At 44.6% G+C, this 24,856-nt stretch overlaps 1 protein-coding gene across 10 annotated transcripts in view; it reads left to right on the top strand.

Moving 5' to 3' along the window:
* Positions 1–24,856, top strand: part of CACNA1B (calcium voltage-gated channel subunit alpha1 B) — a 324,850-nt gene that overhangs the window by 235,166 nt on the left and 64,828 nt on the right. For all 10 annotated transcript variants that reach the window (XM_053373456.1, XM_053373453.1, XM_053373452.1 and 7 more), the window contains 6 exons: positions 2,664–3,491; positions 9,036–9,253; positions 11,006–11,135; positions 12,199–12,328; positions 12,817–12,876; positions 14,353–14,459. In XM_053373456.1, the coding sequence (XP_053229431.1) occupies positions 2,664–3,491; positions 9,036–9,253; positions 11,006–11,135; positions 12,199–12,328; positions 12,817–12,876; positions 14,353–14,459 (1,473 nt within the window). The remainder of the gene's footprint in view (positions 1–2,663; positions 3,492–9,035; positions 9,254–11,005; positions 11,136–12,198; positions 12,329–12,816; positions 12,877–14,352; positions 14,460–24,856) is intronic.

Below are 24,856 nucleotides of genomic sequence, written 5' to 3'. Positions count from 1 at the left end.
GTCCAATTCAGAGTGTGCTTTTCGTCACTGGCACTCTTGCCATCTCATAGTCAGATTGTCAATAGCCTGGTTAACTCCTCACTCCAGCAGGTCACCAGGATATCAGCTGAGAGGCCATCAAAAGGGATAATACATCCACTACCATTCTCTGGAAGTCATTTGGATCCATTAAGTGGCGAGCATGCACCATTTATAGAATCATAGAATCTTAGAGCTGAAAGGAACCCAAGGGTCATCTAGTCCAACTCCTGCAATGCGGGAATCTCAGCTAAGGCATCCATGACAGATGGCCATCTGATAAAAAACCTCTGATAAAAAACCTCCAAGGAAGGAGTGTCTACCACCTCTCGTGGGGGTCTGTTCCACTGCTGAACAGCTCTTACTGTCAGAAAGTTTTTTCTGAATGTTTAGTTGGAATCGCCTTTCTTGCAAATTGAAGCCATTGGTTCAAGTCCTACCCTCCAGAGCAGGAGAAAACAAGCTTGCTCCATCTTCCATGTGAAAGCCCTTAAGATAGTTGAAAATGGCTATTATATCTCCTCTCTGACTCCTCTTTCCCAGGCTAAACACACCCAGCTGTTTCAAGCATTCCTCATAAGACTTAGTTTCTAGACCCTTGATCATCTTGGTTGCCCTTCTCTGCAAACATTCCAGCTTGTCAACATCCTTCTTAAATTGTGGTGCCCAGAACTGGACACAGTGTTCCAGGTGTGGTTAGACCAAGGCAGAATAGAGTGCTACTATTACTTCCCTTGATCCGGACAATATACTTGCAGCCTAGAATAGCATTAGCTTATTTTGCTGCTGCATCACACTGTTGACTCATGTTAAACTTGTGGTCCACCAAGACCCCTGGATCCTTTTCACATATACTGCTAGTAAGCCAGGTGTCCCCCATCCTATATTTCTGCATCTGGTTCTTCCTGCCTAAATGCAGAACCCTGCATTTGTCCATATTAAAATTCATTTTGTTAGCTTGTGCCCAGTTCTCCAATCCGTTAAGGTCATTTGAATTCTGATTCTGTCTTCTGTGACATTAGCTACTGATCCCACTTTGGTGTCATCTGCAAATTTGATAAGCATTCCCTCAATTCCTTCATCCAAGTCATTTATAAAGATGTTAAACAACAATGGGCCCAGGACAGAACCCTGCACCACCCAACTTGTCACTTTTCCTCAGGATGATGAGGAACTATTAATGAGTACTCTTTGGGTTCAGTGCTCTTTGGGTTCAGTGAGTCAACTAGCTACAAATCCACCTAACAGTTACCTCATTCAACCCACATTTTACCAGCTCCCTGGTAGACCCCATGGAGGCCTTACTGAAATCAAGATATACTATGCCCACACCATTTGTCTGATCCATCAGGTTTGTAATTCCATCAAAAAAAGAAATGAGATTGGTCTGGCACAGCATCCTTTTCTAAATGTTCACAGACTGACTGTTGAATTATCTGTTCTAAGACCTTCCCTGGTATCAATGTTAAGCTCACCTGGATCTTCCTTTCTTCCCCTTTTGAAGATGGGGACATTTGCCCACTTCCAGTCTGTAGGGACCTCACCTATTCTCCAAGAATTCTCACAGTTCATAGATAAAGGCTCTGAGATTACATCCACAAGCTCCTTTAGTACCCTTGGATGCCGCTCATTAGGCTTTGGAGATTTGAATTCATTTAAAGTAGCTAGGTGTTACCTTACTACCTTTTTTCCTATCTTGGGCTTCAGCTCCCTCCTTACATAATTTATTGTGTTATCACCAGGCTGGGCATCACTTTCCTTTTGGGTGAAGACAGAGGCAAAGTAGGTGTTTAGTAATTCCGCCTTCTCTCTGTCACCAATAGCATTTCTCTGTCTTCTCCACACAGAGGACCTACCACTTGCTTGTTTTTCCTTTTACTTTGGACATAGCCAAAGAAACCTTTTTTATTATTTTTAAACTCTCTTGCAAGCCTGAACTCATTCCAAGCTTTAGCCAGTCTGACTTTTTTCCTGCAACTGTTGTGATTTCCCCTTTCTTCCATTTCTTACACATGCCCTTCTTAACTCTCAGATCATCAGTAGCTTCTTATGCAGCCTCCCCTTTTTCTTTCTTGTAGGTGTAGCCTGCAATAGAAATCTAGTAGCCTCAGAAAATAATCTGACCATGGCACTTCTTTTATTCCATTTGATAAATAGAATCACCCATGTCCACAGAGGTAAACAGAGGTAAATCAATGGCTATGAGAAGGGCCAGATTTATGCAGGGACAGCCCCATGGAGGCCATGTATTCCACAAAGTCCCGAGCGGTTCCTTGTAAGGTTGCGTTGGACCACCAGACTAGTAGGAAGCCAGGCCAGGGTTGACAGGGCAGTGGCTCCACTGTCTGTACTGCATCTTCAGCCAGAAAGGTTGCCTGAGTGACTTGTGTTATATCAGGAGCAAACAGTAGCAAAGAGGACATCTACAGTTTTCTGGAAGATTCTACCCTTTCTTATGTATTCTACCAGCCATCTTGTCATTACCCCCACATTCATTTTTCCTTCACCTTGTAGTCCCAGATCTTGCTGTTGTAGTGCTATGGATAAGATGGTAACCACCTTTCCCCCCTGCTTCCCTTCCTTCTTCTCCATCTTCCCCTTCCCGCAATTTCTCCTTTCTTTCTGCCTCTCTCTCTCTTCTATAGCAAGCAGCAGAATGCCTCCAAGTCCAAATCCGTGTGGGAGCAGAGAACCAGCCAGATCCGAATGCACAACTTCCGGACGAGCTGCGAAGCCCTGTACAACGAGCTGGACCCAGAAGATCGAGTTCGTTACGCTACCAACCTTCACATCCGCCCAGATATGAAAACTCACTTGGACCGCCCCCTAGTGGTTGAGCCAAGGAGTGACAGCCGCAACAACAACATCAACAAGCTGAGTCCCACTGATGTGCAAGAGGTCACGGAGGAAGTGAAGCCCCCACCAGCTGTGAGCACTGAGGGGCAGCGGAAGCATCACCGACATCGAGATAAGGACAAGGGGGGAGAACAGGAGAAGAGCAATGTGCCGAAGGATGAGAATGGAGAATCTGGCCCAAACCATAAAGAGGAGCGTCATCGAACACACAGGAGCCGCAGTAAAGAGGGCGAGAGGAGTGGGAAGGAAGGGAAAAGCGAGCGCAGCCGGGGCCAGGAAGGAGGTAGGAGGCATCACCGTCGTGGGTCAGTGGAGGAAGGAGCCGAGAGAGAGCACAGACGCCATCGGGGTCACCGGCACTCAGCCGAGCGGCAAGCAAAAGAAGGCAATGGAACAATCAATGGAGCCAAGACGGAGCGTCGTTCACGTCACCGGGGAGGGTCCAGGCCTGGGAACCGGGAAGGTGACCCTGGCTCAAAAGGGGAAGGAGGGGAAGAACCCCACAGACGACACAAGATGCGGCACAAGGCCCTGTCTACATATGATTCAGTGGACAAGCCAAACGGGGAAAAGGAGGGAGAGGCAGGAGAGAAGGAGCTGAGGAATCACCAGCCAAGGTGGGTCAGGTTCTGTCCCAATGAGGTGCTTGGTCTGTGAAGGACGAAGGTCGTCTCAAGGGCTGGGTCTATTCTTGGGGCTCAGGAAACATGCTGAGTCCCAGAGTTCAGTGTACTGGTTAGAGTGTCAGACTAGGACCTGAGAAAGTGTGGGAATGTTCAGGGAGGCAGGAGAGGACCTATTGTTTAATAATATCCTTCCCAACTTGTGTTAGCAAGATCTATAATCTAGCAGAGTAACATTCCCCTTTTAAACTTACACAGCGGATAACTTGTTGCCAGGCTTGCATAAGCCTCTAAAATAGGCTTCCTGGCAATTCCCATTTATTCCCTCCTAAAAAGAATAGACAGGACACAGTCTTGTATAAAATAGTTTACTCACACATTCTGTTCACAGATGGATCCCAGAAGGCAGACCTAGGTTATAAAATGCCTGTATACACACTTGGAATCATAAGGAGATAGTTCTTTTGTCCTCTCTTGGCTGGAGGCCAAGAAAGCATCTCAGGCTAAGGAGATGTTGCTTCTTCAAGGAATGGAGTCAGAGAGAGAAATGGCTGCCTGCCCTGTGCTATTTTGTTACCTGCACAGGTAAGGTCATGCCCACCTCTGGTCACATGTAGAGGAAGTTTGTCCCAGCCCAGGAGGAAACAGGAAGTTTATCTACTGGCTGGACAAACATCCCTCTCTAGGAATGTTGTATTTGACTGCTCTGTGTTTCACATCCCACAGAAAGTATATTTCAAATCCCCACTTGGTCATGAAGCTCAATGGGTGAACTTAGGCCTGTCACCTGCTTTCAACCTACCTGACCTCACAGGGTTGCTGTGAGGATGAAATGAGGAGAGGGGAGGAAACTGTCTATGCCACCTTGAGTTCCTTAAAGAAAATGTGGGATGTTAAACAAACAAACAAACAAACAAACAAACAAACAAACAAACGGTACTCTTTGCCAACTCTTGCAAGCAGGATCGAGGCAAGAGTGTAAACAGGGTGGCAGTTCGCAGTCCCAAAGATGTAGACATTGGAAATAATTGATTTGACTAATTTAGGTCTATTAACTTCAATGGGTCTGCTGTGAATAGAATATACTGGATAAAGCCTTCCTGTTCCATGTTGCTTACATTTTTATTTAAGTATTTAACAACATTCTTAGTCAGCTCCAATGATGGCAGGTTGCCTCTGTGGCCAAAAGGAAGTAACCATTAGAGGCTAACTATTAGAGAGGTAAATAAGTCTGCTATATTCCTTGTTTCGTTTCCTACATTGTCTTTATACATCCAAATTAACAGACTAAACAATAACCTTTGTAATCCTTCATATAATTGCAACCAAACAATAAGGCTAAAAGTCAGAACCTGTTTCTACCTAAGAGCCAGTGGGAGTTGGTCAATTTGGGGACAAAGGCTGTAGCACACCACACTTGGTCTGCCCTCAGCCAATCCTCACACGACTGCTTTCTTAATTACAATCAATCAGTGGCAGGCTCTGCAGTTCTTCAGCTTTGACTCTTACTCTTGGTCTCCCTGCCAGACCCAGCCACCACCAATTGTAGGCAATTGTTTTTCCCCAGAGGTGGGGCTATCCTCCATCCACTACCACAGTTCAAGCATGCACTGCAGCCAGACCAATGCTTTGAGAAGAGAAGAGGGAAGAGCTGATGGACAGGGGCAAGTCTCAGAGGAAAGAGAAAGAGAGAGACAGAGGGGTGGAGGCCACGTTTGGACCACTGGGAAGAGGTTTTCCAGCCCTGCACATTCATTCATTCATTCATTGCATTTTCATCCCACTTTTTTGACTCCAATGATCTCAATGTGGTGTACATGGTTCAAATCCCCACTCAGCTATGAAGATATCTGGGTGAGGTCTTCTGCCAGACACTACCTCTCAGCCTAACACAGGGTTGTTGTAGAGGTTTACTGAGGAGGGGGGAAAGCTATGTTAACCTCTTTGGAGAAAAATGGTGGGATATAAATGCAATAAATGAATAAAGTGGCTCCAATCAGAGGCTTAATGATCGCTGCAGATCTCCCCGCACACACTTCTGATTTCCCCAACATTTATGATAACTTGGGAGAATTGCTTCATGGCCAAGGTGCCAGCTCAGCTTTGGAGGAAAAGCTTAGCTCTGGAGGAAAGGGGGAACGCATGCAGGGACTGCAATGTAATGATACTGCTGCTAGGTACAAACTCTGATTAGGAATAAATGGCTCCCCCAGGGTTGCTGTTAGCTGCTTGCATAGGGACGAGCAGGGCTGGTATAGATTTTGGCTGCTGGAGTCTCCTTGCGGGGTCTTGTTTTTAAAGATTTTTGGATTTTTGGAACAGTTCCTGAGCTATAATAATACACTTGAGAGCAATTTACATGCCACAGCCAATTAATCAGCAGGACTTGAGAAAGCCTTTTCTGCACTTTGCCAGACGATGACTGTGTGGTTGCCCTGATGTCCCTGGGGCCAGTTTTGGCACCCCTTCGCTTGGCATTCTGGGGCTGTGAACTTAGACTTCCTTAGCAAAAGCCTATTCCTAGTGAATATTTTCTATGTCTCTGGATCAGCGGCGACTGGTTCATTTGAGCACTAGCGCACTGCTCCATCAAGCTGAGTTTGCCCTCAGCCAGCCCCCACTTGCCTGCTTTCTTACTTACAGCCAATCTAGGGAGTGGCACTGCCCGTCAGCTCCCTCCTCCTTTGACTCAGATTTGCTCAGGAAGAACTCAACAGTGAAGAGGAGATGGGGGAAAACCAGAATTAGTTGACTTCTCCTGTCATTAGGTCTGGTGCCACCTACTGCTGCCCCCCCCAGCTTCAACCCTCCCAGTCCCAGTGGGCACAAGGCCAGTATTGACTTTCTGGGGTTTCTGATGGTTTCTGAACCATCACCAACCCAATATTCCATGCTAGAGGAAGGGATAATAGCTGCAGTTGTAAACTTAGCAAAGTCTTATAAAAACATCAGCACCACAACAACTCTAAATAGCAAAATGTAATCCCCACTGCAAAGGAACAACCCCCTTCACTGCTGTGGCTTTACATTTATGGTGTCAATTGAATGACAGGTAGACAAAGCAGCCCCCAAATCTGCTAGGCAGGCAAACTCAGGTTAGTCTGCTTTGGAATCTGAGTAGGGCAGGTTCCTCCTCCGTCCTTATCTGCTGCCCTTACATGCAGATGAGGATGCTACCCCATTACCTGAAGCCAGACTTGCCTGTCTGTCCAATAGGATTCTATCTGGAGAATGTGTGCAGGTGTGGAGGGATCCATCATGCCAAGAGATGGGGAACATCAGCCCTCTGGGCCTCTGTATCTGGACCTGGTGACCCAGGTCCAGGTCACATGTCCTTCCTCACTCATCCTACTCCATACCTTCATTGGGTGTTCCCCCCCCCCCCCCGGCTGGAATATGCCCATTCTCAGAGTTTAATAATGACTCTTGCTTGCCTGGATGGAGGATAGACGAGAGGTGTCTGAGTATGTTGTAGAAACCACTTACTTTTGTCTATGACCCTGATGGTTGTCCAGAAAGGAACATAGCCTCCAGGATGAAAAACATTCTCTGCCCCTCATCTTGCCCTTCACTTCGGGAAGGGGGAAAAAATGTTTCAGGCCAGTCCAGGTCATGCCTGGAAACAAAGCAGGAAACAGCAAAGCAGATTGAATAAGCTCATGACAGCCAGCCTCTGTCAATAATCTGGCAGCTCTGTTCTTCATACTGTTTGAAGCTGTCCAAAAGCACGTAAATGCATAACGTGAATCAAGCCTGGGAATCTTGCACGACAACAAACCCTCTGCTTAACATGACTTGAGAAATCAGAAGTCTCTGCTATCATTGATTCCCAGTTCACAATGTAGTGAGAAAGGGGTATGGTGGCAATGGTGTTTCTCTGTGTGCTCTCAAGCTGGGTTCTTCAATCAAATAACTTCTTCTCAGGAGCCTGTTACACCTAAAGCAGCCACAGAAAGACTCTTCGGTTGCAGGATTTAATTTTCCTTTCATTCCATGTTTTGCAGAACAAATGAGTTCTGGTACCAATCACCACAATTTGTTGTTTATTAAACCACCTCTTCCCTCTGAAAGATCTCAAGCTTTGTTCATGATTCTCCCCCTCCTCATTTAATCCCCACAAGAACTGGCTCAAGGTAATCAAATGGGAATTTGAACCGTGGCCTTCCACATCCTTCTTGTTGTTTAGTCGTTTAGTCGTGTCCGACTCTTCGTGACCCCATGGACCAGAGCACGCCAGGCACTTCTGTCTTCCACTGCCTCCCGCAGTTTAGTCAAACTCATGCTGGTAGCTTTGAGAACACTACCCAACCATCTCGTCCTCTGTCGTCCCCTTCTCCTTGTGCCCTCCATCTTTCCCAGCATCAGGATCTTTCCCAGGGAGTCTTCTCTTCTCATGAGGTGGCCAAAGTATTGGAGCCTCAGCTTCATGATCTGTCCTTCCAGTGAGCACTCAGGGCTGATTTCCTTCAGAATGGGTAGGTTTGATCTTCTTGAACTCCATGGGACTCTCAAGAGTCTCCTCCAGCACCATAATTCAAAAGCATCAATTCTTCGGCGATCAGCCTTCTTTATGGTCCAGCTCTCACTTCCATACATCACTACTGGGAAAACCATGGCTTTAACTATACGGACCTTTGTTGGCAAGGTGACGTCTCTACTTCTCAAGATGCTATCTAGGCCTGTCATTGCCCTTCTCCCAAGAAGCAGGCGTCTTTTAATTTCATGGCTGCTGTCACCATCTGCAGTGATCATGGAGCCCAAGAAAGTAAAATCTCTCACTGCCTCCATTTCTTCCCCTTCTATTTGCCAGGAGGTGATGGGACATCCTAGTCCAACACATCCTAGTCTACATCCTAGTCCAACACTAATCATTACACCACACTGGGTTACCATCATTATATTCACACTGGATCATCATTGTCATGTGTTTGTATGCCACCTTTCCATAGTTAAACCATATTCAAGGTGGCTTACAACATGGACAGATTTACACAATTAAAAAAAATCCACAAGCAGTCATAAGCAATAAATAAAAACAGCTGAAGTAAGTACACAATTAAGCAATCCCCTCATAGGTTATAAGAAGATCTCACAATTAACATACAAAACAATCAATACTGATAACAGCAAAGCTAAGTATCTCCATAATTAAATCTGGACTCTAAAAATCCCCCTGAAATGTACCCCAAGAGCCTCTAGGCATCCTGAGCAGCAGGTCCTGCAGAACTGTACAGCCAGGTACAAAATAGGGTGGGGAGGGACACGGATCCAGATGCAAAATGACAGCTTAGGGGGAAAGAACAGTTACCTACTTACCTCCCTGGGTAGTAGAACTACAACTCCACATACAGTTCAGGGTAGGATTTTTATAAGCTTTTTGTTGATGCAAAGAAGTATAAGGAGTTTTCTGACCTCCTGCAAATCATCCAGGAAGTCAACTGGTAGATCCTGGCCTGAAGAAGCTATGGAAGGGCTTCAGCCCCAAAGACCTGACTCACAGTGATGTTTTTGTTGTTGTCTCTGTTCTTGTAATCTCAGGGAAGGTCAGTGTGACACAGAGGCAAGTGGGAGTGTGACTGTTGCCCCTCTGCACACCTTGCCTAGCACTTGTCTGCAGAGAGTGCTTGAACAGCCTGAAGATGCTGACAATCAGAAGAACGTCACTCGCATGGGTCAGCCATCTCTGGACAAATCTGCAACTGTGAACATTCCTGTCACTGTCACGGCACCTCCTGGGGAAGCCGCCATCATACCAAGTGAGTTACTCCAACAGACTATTATTCCATCCATTGTTCATGCTTTGATGACCTCCCACCTGGACTATGGTAATGTGCTGTATGTGGGGCTTCCCCTGAAGATGATCCAGATGCTGCAGCTAATGCAGAATGCAGCAGCTGGGCTGGTAAGTGGGGTAGCCGGATGGGTGGTGTGTCACTGTTTCTGAAAGTGTTTCACTGGCTGCCAGTGAGCTGATGGGTCCAGTTCAAGGTGTAAGTATTAGCATTCAAAGTTCAGAATGGCCTGGGACCCAAGTACCTAAAATTCTATAATCGGCAGGCAAGGCTTTGATGGTCCTGCCACCAGCGGCGTTGCACCCTTTGCGGGACCAGGGGATAGTTGCAGAGAGTAAATTTTGGGAGGATTTAAAAAACATGCCTGTTTACTGAGGCATTTGATGGCTGAAATATACTGTTTCTGCCAATTGTAAGACCACTGGTTGGAGAATGTTTTAATACACACACACACACACTGCTGTGTTTTTCACCCTGGGCTCCTTCAGGGAGAAGGGCAGAATATAAAATGAAATAAATGTTCAGCTCAGTTTTATCTACTCAAACTGGCAGTGGTTTTCCAAGATCTCGGACATTGGTCTTTTCCTCCATTGCATTGGCCATTGACTGATGGAGTTGTAGTTCAGCAACATCTGGAGTCCTAAATGTTCCCTGCATCCTTGCTACTATAGATGCTCTAGTACTGAACTATGTTCCATATGGTTCTTTCTGAGATGGGTTAGGACTCTGAGTTCTGGGGGCAGAGGGACACCACTCAGGTTCTGAACCAGCTGTCTCCAATGAAACTGTCACCACCTCCAGATTGTCAGTATTTTGTAGGAGGGATTCTGAGTAGACCTGGTTAGGATTTCTCTACAACCAATTAACTGGCTAAAATCAGAGAGTTAACTAGCCACATCATTACAACATCCTTCCCCAGCTTGGTGTGTTCCAGGTGTTGATGGATTCCTACTTTCCTCAGTTCCAGCCAGCATGGCCAATGGTCAGGAGTGACAGTTGATGTAGTACAGCCAGATCTGGAAGGCCACTGGTTCCCCATCTGTGCTCACCAGCTGGAAGGGCCCTAAGTTGGGAAAGGCTGCTTTACTGTCATGTTCTAGTCCAGTGTCAGATCCCTTAGAGAAACCAGAGGCAAGGCTGGTCAAGAGTTGCCAGACCATGTACAGCTCTGAGTGAGCAACTTGCTCCCACAAAGCTTGGGAGCAGACTGAGGCCTTTTAAGTCTGTCTCTCCAGACTACCTCTTTTGTATTTTTTGTCTTTGTGGAAGCCGCACAGAGTGGCTGGGGTACAAATAAATTGTTGTTGTTGTTGTTGTTGTTGTTGTTGTTGTTGTTGTTGTTATTACTATTTTGGCCCCACTCCTTATGAAGAGAACTTCAGAAGGACCAACCTTCTGGCATGAAGATGGCCACTCCTCCTTTGTTTCACAGCCTCCCTCTTGACGCGCTCCATGTGCCACCAGACTGATGGTGTGTGTGGTTCCTCAGGGAAACGTGTCTGTGAGGATCCTGGCTCTGGACCTATAGGTTCTGGTGCTCTGATATGTTCCTCTTGTGGTTCCTTTCTAAGAGCTTCAGGCACAGTGGTCTCCCTATCTTTAGCTCCCTGTCTGATGTCCTGCAGCTTCTGACTCAGTGTCCAGATAGCTGCTAGTTTCAGTAATTAGGAAGCCCCCATTTTGATGCTTTGTTGTCAATGTGTTTGTCAACTGCAGTGAACAACATTGAATTTGAAACTAAAACAGAAGAGAAGAAAGACATGGATGTGGATGATGACTTTACAGAGAAGGGACCAAAACCTATCCTGCCATATAGCTCCATGTTCATCTTAAGTCCTACAAACCCGTAAGTCCTCACAGCTGCTTTTCTGCATTGTATGTCTAAACTGTTTTTAAAGGGTTGCAGTCAATGTTAGTCCACTCAGAGTAGACCCATTGAAAGTAATACATGTGATGAACTTAGAGCTATTGAACCCAATGGACCTACTCTGTGTAAAACAGAGGGTTTATCCAGACTTCCTTCTGTGCTGCGTTTCTAGGCACAGGACTGGGCTCTAAAGCTCTGTGTCCAAGCAGGTTTGTTTGTTTTTTATCTTGGCGCTTTCCTTGGGAAAACCCACATTTTACAAATGGCAACCAGGTTTTCAGCAGATTGCCATTTGCTCCAATTCAGTGGCAAAACCTGCGTTTTCCCAGGGAAAACACAGGAGTGAAAAAGGGTTTGGACACAGAGCTTTAAAGCACAAACCTGTACTTGGAAAATGCAGCACAAAAGAAAGTCTGGATGAGCCCTTAGTTGTATACAGCCCAATAAGCCAGTGACAGATTTATGGTCATCATGGCATTGTACCCAGCCATTGGGTGAGGGTCCTCTATTTTTTTCACCAGGTAAACTGGACTGTGTCAAAATCATGGATTGCCTCTCTTGGGCTGCCACCCCTTTTGACTCTGACCTTTGGCTCCTTGGATATCTACTATATATTTTGGATAGACACTCAGTATGCATTAGGACACACTATGTTTGGATGCAGTTGAGTGCCATTCTGAATCAATGTGGCAGACTGAACCATTGAAAACTGCAGATTTCCACCGATTAATTTCAAAACTGCATTGATATTTTGGTTCGTTGAAATTCCTGAGCAATGCCAAGCACAAGCCTGCTTACACAGAGATATGAATATTTAGGTCCCATCCTATTCTTTTGATTGTGATTTGTTTTAATTGATTTTAGCATTGTGTTTCTATTTAAAACAATAATTGTAGCCTACATGGGGACTTTATGTTGAAGGGCAGGTAAGAAATCAAATAAGTAAATGAAAATGAAAATAAATATAGCTGTCACATGTGGCAAAACCAGTTCTTTGTTGTGCTCTTAAAATACGTATACATAAATGGTCTGGCCCTTACAGAATCCGGCGCCTGTGCCATTACATTGTGAACATGCGTTACTTTGAAATGGTCATCCTCATCGTCATAGCCCTCAGCAGTATTGCCCTGGCAGCGGAAGACCCCGTCCAAGCTGAGTCACCAAGGAATGAGGTAAGGAATAGCATCTTATGAAATTTCCGCAAGGTTGCTGCTAAACTTGCCATTCCGAGTAGGTGGGGTGGATGTTTATAGGAAACAATCCTACAATCTCCCACATATTTCCACAGGCACCATGCACCTGCAACTCCCATCAGCCATAGCTATTGGCCATGTTGCTGAAGGTTGATGGGAATTAGTTCAGCAATATCTGCAGCACCAAAGTTTTCCCATCTCTGGTGTAGGGACATCCTCCAGCCTGGCTCATCACATGGGGCACATGTGCAGAGAGCTCAGGATTTCTAGTTCTAGCCTAGGCAAATCCTATCACTCTCTGAGTACTCTAGAAGGAAGTGGAGGGAACCCTTTAAAGCCTTGAAGCAACCCATATGGAATCCTAGTAATAAAATGTTCTACCTCTTTAGAAGCATGACATTTTCTCATCTAATTACATTTTTGCTGCCTCCTTTTTTTTAACATCAAACTTCCCATTCTGATTTTAGGCTCTCAAGTACCTGGATTACATATTTACAGGTGTCTTTACATTTGAGATGGTGATAAAGGTAAGAATGTCTCTCCAGTACTCTTATGATCTGTCTGCACAGAGGAACAGGAAGCGAGCTGGGCCTTTGCGGGAGGGGAGCTGCATGGCTAATGTAGCAGTCAAGAAGACAGCTGATTCTGTATTTAGACCACCCTCATGCTCTTTTTGGAATGGCATGGCACTCCTTTTTTGTGCTCTTCACTATACACCAGAAGTCATTTTCAGCAAAATTTCTCTGGGGGTTAAGCAGCTGTCAGACCCACCAGTGCTTTTGGTGATACTTTGGGGGCTGCTCCTTTGCTGATGAAAGGGTCACTTGAGGGTAGATTTGTACTTCAAGGAGTTGAAACTTCTGCAGTGCTTGGAAGCTGGTGCAGAAATTCAACAGCTTAGATCCTCTCCATGTTACACTGGCCTTAGTTCAACTGCACTGGCTTCTGGCTCGTTTCTGGGCCCAATGCAAGGTGCTGGTTGCTTACCTACACATCCCTAAGTGGTTTGGGCTCAGAATATCTGAAAGACAGCTTCCCTTCATATGAAACTGCCCTTAAGTTATGATAATCTTCCCAGGAACCTCAAGCTGTGGGGCCAGGTGCAACCCTCCAAATCTTTCCATTTGATCCTCAGCCACACTTATCAATGGCCCTGCTATGCATAGTGCTGGAGTGGTTTTGCCTGGATGAAATGTGCCCTTGAACTGATGGGGCCACATGCTTGTCCTTACAGAGCACAGAGAAGGGTGTGTGAGTGTGTGTAGAAACTAACCTGCTGCACAATGGTAAAATTAACACGTGTTGCTCTGTCCACTTTTGCTTCTGGCCCCACCCAGAAGGGAATGCCACCCTAGGCTGAAAAAGGTTCCCCACTCCTTATATATGCTAATACTCCTAACAGATTTGTATTGTTTGTAAGTAGTAGCCTTTGTACAAAATAAATGGCCAGTGGTCTCTGGACATGGCCTTCATTGTCCCGGGGGGGGGGGGGGAGACTGAAATGTAATGTGGGATAATGCAAAAATAACTGCTAGCCATGATGGCCACTTTCTCCCACGTTCAGTGTGTCTGAATACCAGTTGCAGAGAATCACAGGTAGGCAGAGAGCTGTTGCTCTCATGTCTTGCTTGTGAGCACCTAGTTGGTCACTGTGAGCAAATGATGTTGGATAAGATGGGTCATTGGCTTGATCCGGCTGCAGGGCTCTTTTTATGTTTTTATGAAAATGAGCATTCCGCTCATTTTATTGCACCTCTTGCTTGTGACTCTCTAGTCCAGGGATAGAGAACTTGTGGCCCTCTAGACTCCAATTCCCATCAGCCAACAGCCCTCATGGTTAGTGGTCAAGGATTATGGAAGTTGTAGTCCAGCAAGATCTGGAAGGCCATCCCCCATATCTGCCTGTGCCTTTTTTCTATCCGTCTCTGCATGCCTCACGCAATCTGTTGTACCCTTGAATATCTCATGCTATGCTCTGCTCTGCTTTGGTTTCTTCTCTGAAGATGATTGACTTGGGCCTGATACTTCATCCTGGTGCCTATTTTCGTGACCTCTGGAACATCCTGGATTTTATTGTGGTCAGTGGGGCTCTGGTGGCTTTCGCCTTTTCGTAAGTAGTTTTCGCTTATGGACTTTGTGGGTTTACTGGATCAAGAAGCAGGGTGACACTGAATTCAAAATGTCAATGGGTGTGACAGCTTATTTTTTGGGGTGGTTAAGTTAAGCAATTCCCATTTCAGTTTGGTGACCCCAAACATGTGCAGACTCTGGAGTCATGGATTGCCTCCAATTAAGTTTTACTCAGGGAAGTAAAACAGCTTTTAGCCCCCTTAACAAGCTACAGTTCCCATGATTCTTTGGGGGAAGCCATGGCTGTTTAAAGTGGTATGATATTGCTTTTAATATATAGTGCAGATGGGGCCTTAGTTATGCTCATTAATTTCAATGAACCTACTCTGAGTGGGACTATAGTCTCAATGTATTTATTTATTTTATTAGATTTCTTGCCCACCATAAATTTCTAGGATGGGCTACAACAATGTAATATATAATTATAAAAAGTGATAAACCCATTACAATTATAAGACATATAAAGCCATTGCAAATGGAACGGAACACCAAATTCAACTAAAGAGGTGGGTCCTACAATGCAAAATACTTTACCTGTCAAAGTGTGGGGTGGGGTGGGTTAAAGAAGTGCAACTTAAGCATCACCTGTACAGTGAAGATGCTAGATGCACCTCTGTGGAGGGGGAGTTCCACAATTTAGGGACCCTGACCTGGACCTCCATTCCTTGCACTCTGAGGGTGATGGAACTACCAAGAAGCTCTACTCTGCAGATCTTAGCACCTGAGGAGGTCATCAGGGATGGAGATGGTCTTTCAGATATATTTCCCCCCTCCTTTGCATAGTTTTATGGGTTCACATAGGATGGGGTGGATTTTGTGGCCACTTCATGCATGGCCAAAAAGGGGGCAGGAAAGACAGTGGATCTGCATAATATCTGCATATGTATATTTAAAGGCTGTTAGGTGGCACAGTTTACAGTCAGAGCGATTGCTATTACAGCATTGGATTGTCTTAAAACTTAAGACTTTCATAAGCAGTCTTGGCAAATGTACCTGAAAATATTCTAAACATCAAATATGAAATAGGCCACCGAAAACAGTGCCATATAGCCATGGAGGTGGGTGGGTTGTATGTTAAAATTATTCCATGCTACCAAGGCCATCCTTAGCATATGCATCACCAGGGTGCAAAGATCCTCCCAGAGCCCACAAATTTAGTTCAGCCCCCAAATTAACTTTAGCATTTGTCGTAAAATGAAGGAAAAAATGCAGCTCGTGGAATTCATAGTGTGTGTGTGCTCTGGGCATGTTTTTGCGGAAATGGAAAACAAAAATTGCATGCTGAAATGCATGTGTAGTAGAGCCCTAAGTACTAAGTAGTTAGTCAAAGAAAAAAGAAAATGCCGACAAATAGCGAAAATAAACATTATTTTTTTAAACGATTTCTCTAAATGAATTTGAACTGTAAGTGATGAAATTAAAATGCAATTTGCAATGTTTCACTCGGGGTCAGCGGCACCTTTGACATGACTGATCTCGCGTGGCTTGCATGCAGCCAGGAGGCAGCTCAATACAATACGTAACATAATATTTTGTAAGAGTTAATTTTGTGTGCACGGAGCCGTTGAGAATGACAAGTGCTGTTGTTGACTCATCTGACAAGCGCCGCCGTTGTGAATGACAAGCACGTCTTTGGTAAATGAGTGGACAAAGTTGAAAGTCCTTTAGTGAAACAGTTCACCCTTGTGCACATTAATTGAAACAAACAATGAATTAGTAGTTTATTGTACAAAACTCACATATACATGTACAAAACTCACATGTACGTAAATTAGTAACAGATATGACCACTATTTTTAAGCAGCATTTGAACACAGTTTGGCATGGAATCTATTAGTTTCGAACAGTCACTGTTGATTTTCAGATCCCTGTACCACACTTGAATCAGTGCCAGAATGAGCTTCTGCATAGTCATAAAATCTACAGCACAGAGGCGACTTTTGCATATAGCCCACAAATTCTCATTTACGTACAGGGAATTCCCCGGCCAGTCATGCTCTGTCATGAATTTATTTTGATGTGTGACAGGGGGCTAGGTCCCACTGCAATATCCCAGTACCCTTAGGATACCTCTTTTCCAGCTCTGAAATAACTCTCTTTCGTAGAACCTCAATATATTGTGGCAAACACATCATTCCTTCTATTGGCTCCAGGCTTCCGACACCATAATGATCAACTGACTTTTCATGTTTGTTTTGAGTACAGGATTATGAGTAAGATAGAAAATGTGCTTTGTTTCAATTAATTTGCACAAGGGTGTAGGTATACATTTCGGTGATACCTAGGTATATATGTATTTTGTTTTTCTAGCTTGATCAAAATTATTTATTATTTAATAACAGGTAGATAGTTAAGAGCTTAGGTGGCTTCAGCAGTGGGCGCCTGGCACCCCCCAGAATTCAGCGCCTGGGTGCCCTGCACCCCTTGCAGCCCCGGGTAAAGATGGTGCTGCGTGCTACCCTTACAAACTGGGAGTGTTGTGATATAAGTTGGGGCCCTTCCTGGTGTCTTTTTTATTGTGCATTCAGGATGATATGGGGCATTTGATTGGAGGTCCCGCTTTCAATACTCTTTGTCCCCACAAAGGTTTGTGGACAAATATACTGCTTTGTTTCCAAACGGTGCATAGCCTGTCACATCCTGCTAAAACTTTTAACATCAGAAATGTTCCCAGGGGTCAGGTGGGGGCATTATCCTGCTTTCATTGTGCAATAGTGCAAGTGTCCCTCCAGACGTCAGTAGTGTGGTGACGTTGGGTTAGCACTGGCAAGGCTGATCCTGTTCCTTGAGCACTCTCAACCTACTTTGCTCAGCAAGGCACTTCAATTGCTCTGCATAGTAGGGGTGCCATATTTCATAAAGTGAAAACCAGGACACCCCAAAATTGTTGGGCTTTTTGGAAGTTCCCCCTGGACACCAATTCTGCCTTTGATGGGAGGGTAGGGGAGGAGGTCCGAATGTTCAAAAGAACCTTTTTATTTTTATGTTTTGAAATGGTTAAAGTTTATAATGTATAAGTTTATGTAAAACTAATTAAAAAATTATTGTTGTTGTTTTAAAAATTGCCTTTCAAATCCCGGTAATGTCCGGACATATGGCAGCCCTAGCATATAGGCACTACCACTGAATAGCTGCTCGTAACTCTACAGGGGAGGAATGTGGATCCCTTCTAATTCTCTCCCCCTCAAAAATATATATGAATAAATCAAATTTAAAGGGGCCCAACACACACACAAAAGAAGACCCTGGAGCTGTTCGTCTGCAATTCGGTGGGTTTCTTACCCAAGCATACGCGTCTCCTGCCTGCTATTTTCATATCAGTTGCCCACAAAACACTAGTGAAGAAGGTAATAATTCCTTGACCTCTCTGACTCTGTAAATGCTGCCCTTTGGTGTGTGTGTGGGGGGGGGGGGAAATGTGGCTATCCTTCTGAATTTCTACTTCTGTTAGCCTCATCCAGCATGGGGTGGGATTTATGTATATCTGTATTTATTTATTAAAATATTTATATCCCACTTTTCTTCCAAGGAACTCAAGGTGCCCTGCATGTTTCTCCCTGTCCCTATTTTATCCTCACACTAACCCTGCGAGGTAGATTACATTGAGAGATTATACCTGCCTTAGGTGAGTTTCATGTGTGAAGGGGGATTTGAACCTTGGTTTCCCAAGTCTTAGTCTGACACTCAGATCACTTCACTATATTGGCTCTGAATGATAACGCGAGTTGTAATCAGACATGTTGGGTGCTCCAGTCTTAGTGCAACATGCTCTCGATGTATATATACCTTCCTCTCTTCTCCTCCCACAACGCTGAGAGGAGGACTTCAGAAGCTTCCAGTTTTAGTTAACCACAGTCTCTCATTTCCATCAAACCAGAGATCATGGTTCATGCTAACCATGGTTCATTTAAACAAGCCAGCTTCTTGACCCATGGTTTGTGATGAAACAAACCATTCTTAGTGTTTGGGCAAAATGGAATGCTGTGGTTCAGTAAAATAAAAAGGAAAGATTCCAAAGTTGTCCTCTCTGCCATGCAGGAGGAAGAGAGGGGAGGTACGTGGCAGCTTGTAAATTTAATTATTTACAATAGGCCAAATAACGAATGTTTTGTTCTTGCAAAGTGTTACACAACTCCTGCTTCCTACCTCATATCAAGATAGCTGGAACGGCAGCTGAAGAAAAGAGGCATATTGACCTGACTCAAGTGGCGGCTGCTTGAGTCAGGGCAAAAGCCAGCCTCAGTCTGCTTTCTTATTTATAAGTGGTCGAGGGGGTGGTAGTGCTTGTCTGTTTCTCCCTCCTCCTCCTTAGTCTCACTCTTGCCTTTGTCAGAATCAAGAGCAGTCAAGAATGCTCGCCTCTATCTTTCCCCATCCCACTCCATTCTGTGTTTGTGTCTTAATAGATCAATGACAGATACTTGCTGTTCAAGTGCCCTGCATTCTGTTTTCTCCAGTCTGGGCCGCAAGAAAACACTTTTGTGGTATTTGTGATTATACTGCTACTAGTAATATTGTAGCAATGTTCTCCCGTCTAGTAATATACTTTTGACGCTGTAGAGCTTTCAGAGTAAAGATTTTCCAAATGCTGATCAATATTTCATCTGCAATGGTGAAAATGGAGGAGAAGGTTATCTTGACATTCTGTTAACAGCATCAAATTGAGCAACCTTACCATACAAATCAATGCCTTTTGCTAGGAAGAAAGCCCAATGATGTTCAGTGGTGCTTACCATTAAATCTGCAGGTGTTGGGGACCCATTCTGGATGGGAACCTCATCACGGAGAGTTTGGGCCTTTGTCTCCTGCTGTGGTCCTGATCTGTATTGGGATGGGGGAGGGCATGCCTGTTGTTTACATTGGGTTAAAGTTCCCACTGGGGGGAATAGATTTTATCTCCCAGAAATGCAAATAGGTATAGAGCCCCCAGTAGGGATTGGGACCCCAACACAGAGGGGACTTTTGTCCTTCCTGCTACCATTTACCAGATGCCTGATTCATATCAGGTTCTTATGATGGCAGTTTCCATTTTGAAAGCTGCTCATGCAATAGCTTAACTGCATACATGACATAACGTCTAGGTTGGTCCCAAGACTCCAGGTCTGCCTGTTTGCATTTATAATTGTATTATGGAAAGGAAATTACTTCTCCATTTTCAAGTGTCTGTATCCCAGAAATCATGCTTTCTTCTCTGATGGCTTTTTACTCACAGGTCCAACTTACCAAATGCAATGCAATTCCTGGGAACTGTTCCTTAGGCGAGTGTTCACATAACAAATTCCTGATTTCAGTTGATTCCTATGGGAACTTAATCTGATCCAGGATTTGTCTGATCTCTCCACCCCGTCTCTCCAGGGTTTCTTCCTGAAATGGCTGGAGCCAACCAGCAAAAGAGAGACAAAGGAAAAACTGATTTGTCCCATCTCTCCTGCTCTCTAATTTTCCCCATCTTGCTTTCTCCCTCCCTCCCTGCAAGGTTTTTGCCCCAAAATGGCTACCACTGACCAGAAAAGCACAAAAAAGTAAGGAAATGGGCAAATCCCAGCTCTTCAGATATCGGAATCTATGGAGTATAGTGAGCTTTGGGCATAATTACCTACCTTCACATAAGTGCATTGCAAGCAGCAGCTAGTGGAACCTGTGTGAAGGTGGGTGGAGCTGATTTCCTAACTAGGGGTGGAAGAGATATTCAGTGCAGTTCACATTTCAAGATGAGCCTACCTAATTCAGACTTCTCATATGAATCAAAACACAGCCACTCTTCAAAATGCACACTTCTCTGAATTTAGTGTTTGAAAATGTTCATGCCAGGGTAAAGTTTGCGTATTAGTGGAAAATGCATGATAATAGGGTGCACATGGGGAATCCTTGACCTGCTTTATGTTGCCGAACTACACCCTCCCATTATCCCTGGCCATTGGTTGTGCTTGCTAGGGCTGATGGGAATTGTAGTCCTGCAACATCTGGAGGGCTGAAGGTTCTTCACCCTTGTAATAGGGGCAATTGCTTGTAGAACTGCGTATACCGGTATCTTAAAAAGCCACTTGCGAAAAAGTATCCTTCAAAAGAAATGCATACTAAAATGGTGGTGAATTTTCATGAGGACTTAAAAAAGAAAAGTGAACTTATGTGGAACTAAAATTATGTTTAGAAGAATAAGAAACTTGACAGAAATTGATGTTAACAGTGAAAACCAAAACTGCCTCACTCTCATATAATTTATCCTTTGCCTGCTGTTCCGTGGCTTGAACCAGAAGTGATGAGCAGCAATGGATGGATGAGGAAATGAGAGGAGAGGCTAACTCCAGTGGGATACTTGCTAACATAAAACCTACAATCAGTGTATAGAATTATTATTGTTGACATTTTGTTTAACCCAACTTTCCTCAAAGGTGCTCAAGCTAGTGTATGTGGTTGGGGAAATCTCCCCTTTAGCTGCAAAGCAACCTTGTGAGGTAAGTTAGACTATGAAAAAACGATTGGCTCAAAATCACCTGATAAATTTCACAGCCTGAAGAGACATTTGCATCTGGGGCTCCCCAGCCCGAGTACAACCTGGGGCCTGTCAGTTCTTGTTGGACACAAACTCCCATCCACCCCAGTCAGTATGGCCCATCGTCAGAGCGGATGGGAGGTCAGGAGTAATGGGAGCTGGATGATCTGGAAGGCCACTTTGACTGAAAAGGACTTTCCATCCATGCTACTAAACTGAAAATATGTCTTTGGCCAGCTTTGGCTATGCAAGCACATGGTTGTTTCACTTTCCCGTTTGCTTTGTGAAAATGGAGAGGGTGGAGGTCCGATTTCCTTGGTGTTACTTTCTGTGCCATTGCTTTGGAGTTGTTGCATAGATGTGTGTTTCTTCCCCACCACTGACACTCTGCTCTTTCTTTCTCTTCTTCTCACTGGGATCTTCTCTGTAGGAGTTTCATGGGGTAATGCATTACTGTTGTCCCTTGCCAGCTTGTTGATTGCCTGCACATTCACACAGCCACACCCTCCCGGCAATCTGTGTCATGCTGATTCCATCACTGCCTGTCATTTTTCTGTATCTGGTGACATTGCCTTTCCTTGGCTAATGGGCTCATGTTTTGCCCATGTTAGCTTTCAGCTGAGTTTATGCTATTGCAGCCATGCCCTCTGTTCTGCCCCGGAGCTTAGCTGTTCTGGGAGCCATCCACGTCAATGACTGCAGTGCCTTTAAAATCAAGCCTAGAATTGCAGCAGGACCAAAATTGGATTGTTAATTGGGCCTGGACATTATGCGAGTTGTATTATGCAAATGCTATACTTGCCACAATGGCTCCCAGGATCTTTCCCAATGCTAGCTTTAACCTACAAACCAACCTAAAGAGTTGGCTTTAATCTTTGGAGTCATAAAAACTTATCTGAAAGATGACTCCCCCCCCCCAAGGCCCTCTTTAGATGCTGTGATCCAGGTGTCTCTGCTAAGTGAAGTGAGGTACGTGGTCGCCAAGCCTAGAGCTTTTCAGATCATGGCTCCTTTGCTGTTGTTATTAACAGTACTGCTATTTAATTTGTACACCACTTAATGTCAAAAATAGGCTTCTAAGCAGTTCACAGGTAGACTCAAGCATTAAAATCCATTAAAATACAAACATTCATAAAACATACAATACAGCAATCTCATTAATGCAATATGGAAGTCAAAAGAGGAGACTCAGGTGAAGAGAGGGAGGGTACGTCCTCCCCAGAAAGCCTCACCTGCCACCTGATTTGTGCAGTTTATTTTTTAGCATAAGGTAGAGACCTTCCTATTCACCAAGGTTTCTTTAACTATGATTTTAATGTGGCTCATTTTATCTTGCCTCCCTCCATTGAAACAAAAGAGGTTTTGTATGTGAGGTTTTGTATAGGTATGTGTATTATAAGTTGCTCCTGGGTATGGCTATCCCTAGACAAGGTGTGGGGGACTTTTGGCCCTCCAGATGTTGCTCAACTGTGACACCCATCAGCCCCAGTAATGGCCAAGTATGGTGGGAGTTGGGGTTCAGGAACATCTGAAGAACCAGAGATGTCCCACACCTGCCCTGGATGAAATTGCCTCCTTTTAAGAGGCCAAACTACCTGGTCTCCTCTGTCTGCCTGGATAATGAATTGACTGTACGTCATCAAAAAATGACAACAAGCAAACTGGCTTTTTGCCAGTTAAGAAATTCACTCTAGCCATAGTAAGAGTTAGCTGCAGCTGAAGACTACCTTCAGACTGGAGATTCTGGTGGGAGAGATTCTATTCAATTTGCATTTAAACCCCAAACTACCTAATTCACAATTTACAGAACGATACACAAAATGAAACAGCCAGCCTTCAAAATTAGAACTTTGCAGAACTTTGCAGTGCAGATCTCCAGATAGGTAATGTGTGCAAAAATGCACATAACAGGGTAAAGTGTGCATATGATGTGCAAAAATGCACTATATCAGGAGAAACTACTTCATAAAAACATGCATATTAGGAAGAATTGCATACAGAAGTGTATATATTTAGATAAATACTCACTAAAATACTGATCAATTTTCTGAATGACTTAAAAAAAATTGCATACATGTTGAAACGTGGAGAACTGACCTAGATTTGAAAAATGTGAAACTGAGAGAAACCAAACTTGACAGAGCCTCCCATTCTTACCTCCACTGCTTAACAAAGAGCCCTTCTGAATGGCTTCATTTACTTTTCCCAAGCAGATTGACCTGTCTCACTACTTTAATATAGGAGTGGGGGACCTTTCCCCTCCCATTCCAGATGCTGATATGGAGGCAAAGAGCACCTTTGCCTTAAAAATGAACTTTGAGAAGAAAGAAATGCCACCAACCTCTGCTGGCTATAACTCCACCATTACCACCACCACCACCACCACCTCTCAAACCCCACATGTGCATGAACAGTTCAGAGGTTACCACCGCTTATCACTACAGGCATGTAATATGTGTGCATATATTACATGGCTTGGCATGGTTTGAGTGGCATGCCGTCTTAAGAGGAAACTAGGCAGGGCCCATGAGATGGAAAAGCAAGCAAACCAATGGAGTCTTTCAGACTGAGGGACATGTGTCTTCTTTGGTTCACCATCATGATCTCCTTTCTCTCTCTGTTTGCCTAGAGCAGGGATGAGACACTTATGAGCCTTCAAGTGTTGTTGGACCAACTCTTGTTAGTCTTAACCAGCATGGTCAATAGGAATAATGGAGTCCCAGAACATCTAGGTGGCCACAGGCTCCCTAGTCTAGGGAGGCATTTTGTTGTGATGCATCCTTCAGGGTAGCTGTACGTCACCAAAAGCTTTCCCCTGTGAGGGGTAATATATTTATAGCAGTGGGTGAGGAACCTCTAGCCTGTGAGCTGGATTTGGCCTGCAAGGCTGTTTTCCAAAGACCATGCCCATCTGTCCTACACCTGCCATGTAGAAACGTGGCTGGACTGGGTGCTTACAATGCCGATCCCTGGAGAAAGCAAGACTGAACCCCTGATTAATCAGATGATGCATGTGGAGTTCAGTCCTGCTTGGTCACAATCTCCCCACAATCTCTCCTCATTGACAGGTAGGCAAGACCACCCGCCTGGGAATCACCTGCCATCATTATGCCAGTTGACTGACAGGTGGGTTGTCCTTGCCCACCTACCCAAGTTGTCCCAGGGGGTGGGGGAGATGAGGATCTGGCACACTGGGCCAAAAATATTCCCCACCCCAATTGAAAGGGAAAGGTTAGATTTGATTCCACCACCACCCTCCTTCCATTAAGAATCGTAGGCAGTGGTGCAGATGGGTAATTTTAGACTTAGGGTTTAATGGTCCTACACCTCCACCACTCTACAGATGGTAATGTATGTAACTTAACAATGCAAACTGCTGAGTTCATGCACCTTCCAGCTCATCCTGCTGATGGTGGCCATGGGCGTCTGCCCTGAAGTCCTGCTCTGATGGTGACACGGATAACAACTTTGCTGACTCCTTCCCTTTGAAAATAGATTTTCCTCCTCCCCTACATTTTGTGAAAGGGTCTTCATCAAATGCCTGGGCATGGTTGACAAACGTAGGCTGTTACACATTTTAATAGCCTGGAGTGTGAGAGAGTGGGCATAAATAGGGGCATTTTTAATCTATATGAAACAGCAAACATCTCAATGTAAGAGGTATGCTGCTTAAATAAGTTATTTGATTCATTGGATTAATTTTAATAAAATAAAATTTAATCTCAAATTATTTTTAGGTACTTATTGCCTAAGTACTTGTCAATCATCCCAGTGCCTTTGCATTCATTGGCTGAAATATTAGGAGGTGGGAGCAACTGGGTGGAACGTCTGGTTGCATGTATTTCCTTTGAGTTTCTGTATAGTGGGGGCTTTCTGGGGTGGGG

The sequence above is a fragment of the Podarcis raffonei genome, chromosome Z, assembly GCF_027172205.1.
Source record: "Podarcis raffonei isolate rPodRaf1 chromosome Z, rPodRaf1.pri, whole genome shotgun sequence".
NCBI lineage: Eukaryota > Metazoa > Chordata > Lepidosauria > Squamata > Lacertidae > Podarcis > Podarcis raffonei.
This window is presented reverse-complemented; position numbering and strand designations above follow the sequence as displayed.